The sequence below is a fragment of the Helianthus annuus genome, chromosome 1 (assembly GCF_002127325.2).
Source record: "Helianthus annuus cultivar XRQ/B chromosome 1, HanXRQr2.0-SUNRISE, whole genome shotgun sequence".
Classification (NCBI taxonomy): domain Eukaryota; kingdom Viridiplantae; phylum Streptophyta; class Magnoliopsida; order Asterales; family Asteraceae; genus Helianthus; species Helianthus annuus.
The window spans coordinates 89,097,222-89,109,633 of NC_035433.2; the positions used below are offsets into that span (position 1 = coordinate 89,097,222).

At 41.1% G+C, this 12,412-nt stretch overlaps 1 protein-coding gene and 1 pseudogene across 1 annotated transcript; both read left to right on the plus strand.

Moving 5' to 3' along the window:
• Positions 1 to 2,710: 2,710 nt before the first annotated feature.
• On the plus strand, positions 2,711 to 4,097 carry LOC110927103 (protein NYNRIN-like). The gene is made up of 2 exons (XM_022170709.1): positions 2,711 to 2,776; positions 2,862 to 4,097. The coding sequence occupies exons 1-2, from the start codon at positions 2,711 to 2,713 to the stop codon at positions 4,095 to 4,097; spliced, it is 1,302 nt and encodes a 433-aa protein (XP_022026401.1).
• A 177-nt stretch (positions 4,098 to 4,274) lies between these two features.
• On the plus strand, positions 4,275 to 11,444 carry LOC110927113 (annotated as a pseudogene).
• Positions 11,445 to 12,412: the final 968 nt, after the last annotated feature.

A 12,412-nucleotide genomic window follows, 5' to 3' on the forward strand; every position in this document is an offset into this window, starting at 1 on the left:
TAGAGACACCTGCCCCACGATCTCCACTAACTGGCTGGTGGCAGAGACCGACAACAGTGACACGTGGCTTCACTCATGGTGCGCCAGCACCGAGAAACGTCTAGAAGGCATTAACGGTCAACACCAGTGAGACAAAGGGCATATCCATTCCATTGTCGTCTTTCGGCCCAAGGCCCATCAGCCCACATCCTCTACAACACTCTGGATATAAATAGAACACTTCATTCACAGGTTAATTCATTCGATTCCCTCTACTCTCACTCTTTACTCACTTTAATTTCCTCGAGATAGTTACTTATTCTCACGCCGGAGTCTGGTTAAGCGGGAAACCCCATATTCCCCTCTTAACGAGCTAACAGTGTTCTGTTTTGCAGGATAATCAGTCATTAAGGAGCTCAAGAAATCAAAGAAGATTAACCCTTATGGTAGAAACATAAATCAAACTAATTATCCTTAGGATTAGTTCCGTGTTTCTTCATTGGCGCCCACCGGTTTTTTCTACAAACCACTTTCATCTTCTTTTCTTTGAGCTTTCATTATTTTTCCTCCGACCATGGCTGGTCAAGGAATCGTTCCTGATTTTGGATTCGGAGCAAATGCACATGCGGCAGTGGGGGAGGACAATCAGAATGTCCAAGCCCAACAGATCGAAGAAATTGGTGAAATCGAAGTCACCAACACTGGGGGACCTCGCGCGAGTCTCACTCGCATTATCCAGTCGACAACCCTAGGAGACAGGGGTGCTGGACCTTCAAATCCAGCTCCACCCCAAAACATGGCAGCGCTACTAGGGCTACCCGAGGGTGACACTCCAGCCTCGTGGTACGCCAAGCAGATTACCACCACCAATGCGGCGTATCAATCTTTGAGCGCACGTCAAGCAATTCTAACGGCAGAACCATCCTCGGAAATACACATGGTTAATGGACCAAGATATAGCGCGCGAGATAAAGGCAAGCGACCTCTCGACCCAACATGGCAAGAGCAACAGGTCATCTTCCCGGTAGTGCGCGGGGGGCCACGCGCAACGCGCCCGGTCGTCATTACTGGCATTATCGGCCACTACGAAACAGAGTACGTATTCATTGACCCAGGGAGTACAGCGGACATCATTTATGAGCAATGTTTCAATCAGTTTGAAGATGAAGATAAAGCAAGACTCAAGCCAGTTGATTATCCTTTGTCAGGATTCTGCAATGAAATGATCTTCCCACTAGGCCAGATTAGCTTCCCTCTCACGCTTTCTGATGGGAAACATTCAAGAATAGCGATGGTAAACTTCATGGTAATGCCTGTGAAATCAAGGCACGATGTTTTGATTGGGAGAGAGACCCAAGGAGAGCTCAACATGGTAACTTCCACCCCTCACTCAGCAATTGGTTTTCCAACCGAAACTGGGGTGGCAATTATCTATGCAAGGAAGGAAATAATGTCAACGGACGATATGCGTCCAACCATGGCGCCGAAAGTTTCCACAACAGAGCTAGAAAAGTGGGTTCTAAACCGCAAATACCCCGAACAAACGGTGACGATAGGCCACGCCGTCTCGCCAAACATCAGAACGCACCTAAAGCAGTTCTTGTTTAGAAACAAGGATATTTTCGCTTGGACTTCAGCAGACATGACCGGCGTCCCGCGCGATGTTACGGAACACTGTTTAAATGCTTATCCATCCGTTGAACCAAAGGTACAAAGAAAGCGAAGTCTAGGAGCGGATAAGACAAAAGCAATGAACGAGCAAGTTTGTGAGCTCCTAAAAGCAGGAATTCTTCGAGAGGTGCGCTATCAAAGTTGGGTGGAAAACCCGGTAATGGTAGAGAAGTTAAATGGGGGATGGAGAATGTGCGTCGATTATACCGATCTCAACAAGGCATGTCCTAAGGACTGCTACTCTCTGCCTGAGATCGACAAAAAGATAGACTCTCTCGCACCATACAGATGGAAGTGTTTTCTAGACTGCTACATGGGGTACCACCAGGTCCAAATGAAGCTCGAAGACGAAGACAAAACAGCTTTTCGAACCGACCTCGGCATCTTCTGTTACACAAAGATGCCGTTCGGCCTAAAAAACGCTGGCGCTACGTACCAGCGCCTGATGGATAAAATCTTCGCTGAGGATATTGGGAAACACATCGAGGTTTACATCGATGATCTGGTGATCAAGAGTCCAGAAGAGGACCAAATGCTGAAGGATGTTGAGAAAACGTTCAACTCGTTGAGAAATGTGAACAAGAAATTGAATCCTACCAAATGTTCCTTTGGTATGGAAGAAGGGAAGTTTTTAGGCTTCATAGTCACAAATGGCGGCTTCAAAGTAAACCCAGAGAAGGTTCAAGTAATAGAGCGAATGCCATCGCTAAAAACAATCAAGGAGATGCAGCGATTAGCCGGCCGCTTAGCCGCGCTTAACCGATTCCTATCAAATCACGCCGCAAAGTCCTACCCTTTTATCAGCACCTTTCGCAATTGCGTAAAGAAATAAGAGTTCAAGTGGACGCCAGAGGCAGAAGCGGCGTTCCAGCAGATGAAAGAATGCTTGATCAAACTCCCTACACTGACCGCGTCGTACGAAAAGGAACCACTCATACTATACTTGTCTTCTTCGGATAAGGCAGTAGGGTCGGTACTCATGGTAAAAAGAAACGGGGTATAAACTCCAATTTATTATGTCATTAGGGTGCTTACCGACCCAGAAACAAGGTATTCAACAATGGAGAAGTTGGTTCTAGCACTGCTTCACGCTTCTAGAAGGCTGCGCAGGTACTTTACAGGGCACGTAATCACAGTACTTACCAACTTTCACATCGGCACAATAATGCAAAAACCAGAGACGTCTGGGCGATTAGCAAAATGGGCGATAGAGTTGGGGGGCCACAACATCTTGTACAGGTCGCGCCCAGCTATCAAGGGGCAAGTCCTTGCAGACTTCGTCACTGAAGTTCCAGTGGAAGATCAATCATTGTGAGATCGTTGAGACTCCCACGAAAGATACATCTGACGGAGTATGGTTGTTGTACACTGATGGGGCATCAAATGAGGACGGTGCAGGAGCAGGATTGCGCCTCGTGAGCCCCGAGAAGCATGAATTTACATACGCCATCAAGTTGGACTTCAAAAACACCAACAATGAGGAAGAATATGAGGGATTTCTGGCAGGCCTGCGCCTCGCCATAAAGATGGGAGCTCAAAATATACAAGCACATGTCGATTCACTTCTGATTGCTAGTCAAATCAATGGAGTTTACGATGCAAAGGGCGAGGTCATGGCCCTATATTTAGAACAAGCGAAAGAGTTACTTCAACGCTTCAAGACATACAAGGTGGTTCACATCAATCGCTCTGAAAACAAACCAGCAGACGCTTTGAGCAAGCTCGCTTCAACCTCCTTTCAACATCTAGCCAAAGATGTAAGGATTGAAGTACTCAAGAATCCATCAGTCCTGCTATGCCAAGTAAATGTGATAGAAGTAGGGCAGCCATCCTGGATGACCCCTATAATTCAATATCTACAAGACGGGATACTCCCGGAAAGCAAAGCGGAGGCGAGGAAGATTCAAAACAAGGCCTTGCACTATGAAATGAATAATGGTATCTTGTACCGAAAATCCTATTTAGGGCCCCTGTTGCGCTGTGTAGACCCCCAAGACGCAAATTATTTGATCAGAGAGATCCATGAAGGGATCTGTGGCATCTATGCAGGACCGCGCATGGTTGTCGCAAAAATTATGAATGCTGGTTACTACTGGCCAGGGATGCATGTCGATGCCCTAAGGGAGTTGCGCAAATGTGACTCATGTCAGAGACACTCCCCGAAGACCCTACACCCGAAGAATGATCTTATCCCTGTATCCACTGCTTGGCCTTTCCAGCAGCGGGGAATCGATATGGTGGGACCTTTCCCCGATGCTCCTGGAGCTGTAAAATTCATAATCGTGGCCATTGACTATTTTACTAAGTGGGTGGAGGCCAAAGCTCTCGCGTCAACCACTGCAATGATCGTGCGCAAGTTTATTTGGGAACACATCATTTGTAGATTTGGTCTCCCACTCAAAATTGTCACAGACAATGGCACCAATTTTGCTTCAGGGGATCTTTAAAAGTGGCTGAAGGAAATGAAGATAGAGCACACTTTCTCCTCCGTTGCGCATCCTCAAGGCAACGGTTAGGTAGAAAGTGTCAACAAAAGTATCGTTGACGAGATAAAAGCCCGTCTGGGCACAAAGAGAAGAGGATGGGTCGATGAGCTACCAAGCATCCTATGGGCTCACCGAACCATGCCGAAGACAAGCACTGGCGAAACTCCTTTTAGCCTAGTATACGGCTCAGAGGCAGTTATCCCAGCTGAAGTTGGACTCCCCTCACCACGCTTGACGGCGGTCAACACGATTGATAACGAAGCAGAGCGTCGTCTCGACCTCGATTTACTAGAAGAGAGGCGCGAAATTGCGCAGATTAAAGAAGCAAAGTACAAAACACAGCTGGAAAGGTACTATAATGCGAGAGTCCGCATTTGTACCTTCACTCCAGGAGAATATGTCTTCAGAGACAATGAAGCTTCAAACGCCGAACGCCCAGGGAAACTAGCACCCAAATGGGAAGGCCCATACTTAGTACACGAAGTACTAGGCAAAGGGGCATACAAGTTACGCACTCTGGATGGACACATCATCCCACGCACATGGAATGCGCAACAATTGCGCAAGTGCTATATGTAGCTACCCTTGGCCCCGCGCCTTTACTTTGGCCACGAGCCTTTTCTAATTTCTATGTTGGCTAAACGCTCTACGAGTCTGCAATGTATGTCGGCCTAAGCGCCTGTTTCTTAAATGAATGGAAGCATATGCCTTATGTTTTCTCCTAGCATGATGACTTCTACGTTACAAATGCATGTTAAACTTTTGATTAGCACGAAAACACTTCAGAAAATTACGAGCTATAGAGTTACACCTCCAAGGTTCTCCGCGAACATAGCGCGAGACCGAACAATTACATTCACACAAGAGCCACACTTACGTTTATTTGTGCTAACTTAACCAAAGTTTCTAGCAACAGTGCAATAATTGGCACCAACCCAACAGAATTCAAATTTCGAGAATTCTCCCGCCTACAATTAATACAAACTTCATACAGAAGATACTAGGGCCGTGCACCATCTGCAATTCATCAAACAACCTTGCGCGTTTCAAAACCAAAGGCGGTGTGTCAAAAGAACAAGCCTGGTAGCCGAGCCGTAGTAATCCAAGCAATTACACGCGTGCCATCAACCACGGTCAAGCAAGCACCATCAGAGCATTTAACTTCTTTTTTCTAAGTCCCGAGCTCCAACCATTTACTTTGCGCATGGTGCAGCACTGGACTGGGGGACTTGAAGGGGTATATTCCCAAAAACCCGCGCAAATCTTCCTCCGAGCCGCGCGGCGGACCATACTCCTTAATCAATTACATTCTCGATCTCAACCTCGCCCTGGTAGGGCAACACTCACCAACGCCGCGCGGGGTCTAAACGAGACAAATCAACAACTTAGCATCCTGAAGTCTATCCTCCAAGCGCCCATACCTTGCGCAGGCCAGTTCCATGTGCAGCAAGAGTCGCGCAGGGATGCGGCGTAAAGACGACTTAGAGTACAAAGGGTACAAGTGTCAGATGAAAAGAGCCAATCCGCATCCTCCAGGCTCTGTTCAATCGTGCACCACGATCATCTGACGAGCAGGAGACAAAAAGTACTCAAGGACGCCTACGTGGCACCAATCACGGGGCAGAGACACCTGCCCCACGATCTCCACTAACTGGCTGGTGGCAGAGACCGACAGCAGTGACACGTGGCTCCACTCATCGTGCGCCAGCACCGAGAAACGTCTAGAAGGCATTAACGGTCGACACCAGTGAGACAAAGGGCATATCTATTCCATTGTCGTTTTTCGGCCCAAGGCCCATCAGCCCACATCCTCTACAACACTCCGGCTATAAATAGAACACTTCATTCACAGGTTAATTCATTTGATTCCCTCTACTCTCACTCTTTACTCACTTTAATTTCCTCGAGATAGTTACTTATTCTCACGCCGGAGCCTGGTTAAGAGGGAAACCCCATATTCCCTTCTTAACGAGCTAACGGTGTTCTGTTTTGCAGGATAATCAGTCATTAAGGAGCTCAAGAAATCAAAGAAGATTAACCCTTATGGTAGAAACATAAACCAAACTAATTATCCTTAGGATTAGTTTCGTGTTTCTTCAGACTCCAAACTTGAAAAAGGTTTGCTCATTCCATTAAGGGATATCAAGTTTAACTATAAAATACTGAAAGATAACGGCTCTTAGGTGCAGTGGCAGATACATATTTTTTTTATAAGGTAGGCACAATGCGGGTCGACTAAAAATGATTCGGAAAAAAATAAATGATCAGTGATAAATGAATCAACACAAATATAATATATATATATATATATATATATATATTGTATATTTTTAGAGCTAACAAAGACCACTAAATAAGCTTAAAATAGTTTGTTTGACTAGCTCCAAATTACATTGTTTTCACATTGATAAGTCTCCTTATTGGATCATTGGTCGGACCGGATTAACTGGCTTATTTAAAAAGATCACTCATAAAAAATAAAAAAACTTATAATAAGATAAATTAACCTTTTTTTACGTCTAGGTTTTTGCAAAGTTTCCCACATGAACTGGGAACCAAGCTTAACCTAAGCATTGCCTATCATCCTCAGATAGATAGGCAAAGCGAGCTGACTATCCAGACATTAGAAGATATGCTACGGGCATGTGTAATAGATTTTGGTGGAAGTTGGGACAATCCTCTACCACTCATCGAATTCACTTACAACAATAGTTATCACGCAAGCATTAAGGTTGCACCTTATGAAGCTTTATAGGGAAGAAAGTGTCGAATTCATATATGCTGGACGAAAGTAGGTGAAAGTCAACTGTCAGGACCTGAAATCATTGTGGAGACCACATAAAAGATTTAGCATATCAAAGAAAGGATGAAAAGCGGTCAGAATCAACAAAGAGATGCATATCAGAGGCATAAGCCCCTAGAGTTCCAAATAGGGGATAAAGTAATGTTTAATGTATCACCTCTGAAGGGAGTAATTCGGTTTAGGAAGAAGGGAAAGCTGAAACCCCGATACATTAGGTCGTCTGAAGTAACAACCAAAGTAGGACCAGTAGCTTATCGGCTAAAACTTCCCGAGCAGCTGGCAGGAATACATTATACCTTTCATGTGTCAAACCTGAGGAGATGTTTAGTAGATGAGACTCAACAAATCCCACTAGAAGAGGTACATGTCGATGAAAAGCTTAACTTCATCGAAGAACCACTACAGATCGAAGACAAGAAGATTAAAAAGTTAGGCAAGAAGGAAATCCCATGGACCCGACTTTACATGGGAATTAGAAAACGTAATGAAAAAAGGTACCTTCATCTTTTTAAGTGATGACAAATTTCGATGACGAAATTTTTGTAAGGAGAGGAGGATGTAATACCCCGAATCTTAGTGTACTAGTTATAAACATGTGAAATATGTGATTTATATTTCATATATTGTTGAACAATTAAGTAACAAGTAGAATGGTTTTTTGAAATATGAACTATCTTGACGAGCCTTGGCTATTATAGGAGATCGTTTAATATTAATAATTATTTTTGACCTTACTCCATTATTAACAAAACTTAGGTCAAAATGTAGAGAAAAATAAGTTCGTCTTCACGGTATATTTGTAATTTTTTAAAACACCATATTAGAAAAGTTATAAGAGATAAACGAGTGAATAAACTGAATTAATTATAATAATATAATTATAAGATACAAGAATTCGTAAAGGAAGTAAGTGTGCATGGACAATTCCATCCCACATCAATGAACTTTCAAAAATCACCGTCCACTCATTCTTTTAAATAGGATGCTCAGTACGTCTTTTTAAATATCAGTTTCTTTTAACGGGAACACTTTAGTATAAGAGAATCTCGAGTTCACAATACTCTGTTGGGTGTTGTTAGTAGTCGTTTTTGGAGCACGAGTAGGGAGACTCTACATCAACTTGTCGTAAATAGTTTTAAGGTATGCTCTCGTTTAAGTTTATGCTTAGTTATTTATTATTTATTTTTAATGGTTAATATTAGTATTATTATTAGTAGTAGTGTTAAGGTATGACCAAAATTGCCATTTTAGTCCCTGAGGTTTGATCAAAATTGCCACTTTAGTCCAAATAGCTTTTTTCTTGCCATTTTAGTCCAAATAGTTTTGTTTTATGTCATTTTAGTCCCTTACTTTTGTCATTTTTTGCCATTTTCATCCAACCCACTAACTCCATTCAAAAAATTTAGTTAACTTAGGTGAATTTTGATCAAACCACATTTTTCTTTCTTTTTTTGCAGGTGCGATGTTATGGGGATGGTGTTGTGCCGGTTTACAGTGAAGATGATGGCGGTGGTTGTTGGTTTTAAGATGATGGCGGTGGTGTTGGTTTATGACGAGGGTGGCAGAAAAGTGGCCGGTGGTGGTGGAAATGGTGGGTGGTGATGGTGGCGGGGTGGGTGGGTGGGTGGTGACGGTGCAAGCAGGTGGTGGCAATGATAGAAGGTTGTGATGGGGTGGGTGGTGGGAGGTGGTGGCGGTGGTCGATGAAAATGGCAAAAATGACAAAAGTTAGGGACTAAAATGGCAGAAAACAAAAATATTTGGACTAAAATGGCAAGAAAAAAACTATTTGGACTAAAGTGGCAATTTTGGTCAAACCTCAGGGACTAAAATAAATGGTAATTTACTCTATTATTTTAGGTATTACGGTTATTGTCAGGGCAGGTATTGGATAGCCTAGCCTCACTTAGGCATAGACTGATCAACCATGCTTAAACAGGGTAGTGTTAACCAATATCCAACTATGATAATCACTAGTTAGGTTTACCATTACCTAACCTATGATTATGTAATTGTGTGAGGACCTTGAGACATTACCTGATCGTATTAGCGACTGTTAAGCAACTGTTAATTAGGTGAGTCATTACACTTGTCTTTTAAAACTGTTATAGTATACTCGTTGTGTTCATAACTGTAATAATGAGATTGCAACAATATCCATGTGTCAATAGGGGTATATGGGATCGTATTATGCTTAATGGGGTGTGTCACTCTAGGAAGGGTAATAATTTGTTGTACCCATGGGCACTTTGTGCTTATAAGGTCCAGCGACACACGCTCATACCTATGTGACGGTCGTAAGGGGGCATAGCTAGAGGACCGGTATGTCCCTTGTATGGTGGTTTGTGACAAGTCAAATATGGCCTATAAGATTCAATAAAGCCCAACCTAACTATAATGTGGTCACAGACCCATCTTGTGTATGCATATAATGTAAATTGTGGTCTGTCTTTATATAATTGTATAGTATGAGCTCACTAGTATATAGCTGACGTCGTTTTGAGTATACGTATCTCAGGTGAGCCATGAGGAAAGCCATAGAAACTACTTAACAGTTGTGGAACTTAGAAGATCAAGAAGTTCTTAGTTGTTAAGAGCTTCTAAATAAATAATGTTTCATACTCAAACAATTATAAGTTTTAATGAAAGTTCAGTTTGCTTCCGCTGTAAGTGTATCAATTTTTACATAATTAACCGGGTCACCGATGGGGTGTTACAGGTGGGCACGTGCCCACCCACCGTTGAACATAAATTCGCCACTACTTAGGTGTCTTATGTCAGCTATAAGATCAAACACGACAATGCTCGCGGACTCATGAAAGGATGAATCAGATGCCATCTGGATGTTACCCAGTTGAAGTCAATGTTTTATCACAACTGATGACATGGAAAATTGCAGTGGCAAATAGACCATATTCCGGAGCAAAATGAAGAATCGGATGCAATCCATGGGAATTAAGCATATCTAAACTAGAAATACTTACTAGAGTTTTTACAAATATAATACATGATCTTATTGGAATTCACAAAGATGTTCCAACACCATATGGTAACCAATTCCTAGGCATGGATATTAGATGAATATTCCAAGTTTCATGGATACCTACATGTTGTTATTGAGAAACCTATTGATCTTGGTGGATCACTAGGTAGAGATTTTGCCACTAGAAGGGGTGTACTCTTTGAACAAAAGCCCTTCTTAATGATCAAGAAAAGAGTTTGCGAGCAATGTTTTCATGATTGGACCGAGTTGAACATCAAACCGGACGCTTTACTCGTTCACTAGTCAGACCATTTATACCGGATTGAATAATCTGGTTATGTCATAATTAGTATACGTAAAGTTTGTTTACTATTTGGATCAAATTTTTTACATATAAATAGTTGTAGAAATATTGTTTACTATTTGGGTCAAATTTTTTACATATAAATAGTTATAGAAATAGAAAAGTATAAATCTAAAATCATCTGTATTGTTATATTAGGTAGATTTAATGTTATCATATAAATATTATTGTTTTCTGGAATTAAAACAAAATAAAACATAAGCACAGACGACCAATAAAATGTGATAGAACACTTTAATGGTAACGAAACATTTTTAAATCCTTTAACTCATAAATTTAACAAATATGACTATTTAGAGTAGACGGTACGCATCTTAGTGTTGATATATGAGGTCATGATTTTGAGATATGCCTTTCACGTAGATTTATTTTTCAAAACCTTACAAACCCCACACACTTTTATCATATTTTATCTTTATATTGTTTTTTGCGTCACCTCTACAATCAAAACTACCCCCTTATATCCCTTTATAAATAGAAAACCAACTTAACCATCATGTAAATTTGGTTCAAACGATCCAACAGGTTCCCAGTTGAACCCAACATGATAAGAAAATGCTTGGTTTGGCCAAAAACAGCCCAAACCTAGAAACCGCACCAATAACTAAGTTGATTCCCGGATAAACTAGTTTGACCGGCCGGTCCGGTCTGAGTTTAAAAACACTGGTCCTGGGACAACGCTTTGTTATACAGGGATTTGGAAATGTTGGTTCATTGGTTACTCAACTTATTCATGAAACTAGTGGCAAAGTGGTTGTAGTGAGTGATATGAATGGAGAAATAAAGGACAAAAATGGAATTTACATCCTTAGCTTGATCAAACATGTTGAGGAACACAGAGGAGTCAAAGGTTTTAGTGTGCAACTTCAATAAAGTCTAGTTTTATTTTAGCTAAAAATTATGATATCCTCATACCAGCTGCCTTTAGGTTGTAATCAATAGGGAATATGAAAATGATATCAAAGCCTAATACATAATCAGAGCAACTAACTATCCTACTAAACTTGAAGTTGATAATATCTTTTCAAAGAAAGACGTAACTATTCTCTCTGGCATATTTGCAAATTCAGGAGGGGTAACAATCAATTACTTTACTTTGAATGGGTCCAAAACATTCAAAGTTTTATGTAGGATGAGAAAAGGTTAATACAAAACTAAAGAAAACCTTAAGAGTCCTAAAGTGGGTCCGTATGCTACCACTTATAAACCCTAATAATAATATAGTTCAATATCAACTCCATTATCATGTCTAGCATCATCTTCATTTTCATTTTCCACATCAGTCTTCTTTTGTTTTTCTATTTTGTTCTACTTGATTAGTAAGTTCTAACATCGTTACATAATCTTGTATTGTGCGAGTGTATTAAATGTTGCTATTGATGCGTGCGTGGTGTTATATATTTTCAATGTATATTTTAAGCTCTTTTACACTTTTTAGCAAAGTTTTAAATTTATAAAACACGATATTTACTAACTAAACACCATATGGGCAAGTGCACCCATCGTGGACGTAGTATAGTGTTGGTAAGATACCGAGGTCGTCCAAGGACACAAGAGCTTTTAGTACCGATTTATCCCCAACGTCTAATCAAATCAAAAGTTAGAAAAAGATTTTTAAACTAGAAAAATAAAACTAACTAAAATGCTGGAAAATAAAATAAAAGTAAAAACAGATAGACAAGATGAATCACTTGGATCCGACTCGTGTGTAGTGTAACCTTTGATTATTTCCTCACTTTTGCACTTTTTAAGAGATTATCTTAGTTATTGTAGTAGGCCCCTCTTTTGAAGGCGACGTTACCCTCAACCCAGTAGTTTGAGTCAGCAAGGATACAATCCTAAAGGGTCGGATTATTGAAAGATAATTGTCACACCCCCAAAATACCACCTAAGGAATGTCCCTGTTAGGCATGTGACGTACCAACAACGAGCCACTAATTACATTGAACACGTGCAAGTTTCAAAATAAATCCTTAATTATTAATGAAAGATTCCATAAACGAGTTTAAATGAAAGTCAACACGTTCAGCGGAAGCAAATAGTAAACCAATGTTAAACTGTTTTAAAAAAAAACAATGTATACTATCAATAATCAATCCAATGAAACCTTCTAGTCGACCCATGAC

Coding starts and splice junctions, on each gene's coding strand:
- LOC110927103 (XM_022170709.1), top strand. CDS start 2,711: ATGGAGAAGTTGGTTCTAGCACTGCTTCACGCTTCTAGAAGGCTGCGC. Junction 2,777..2,861: donor GCAGGTACTTTACAGGGCAC/GTAATCACAGTA, acceptor AATGGGCGATAG/AGTTGGGGGGCCACAACATC.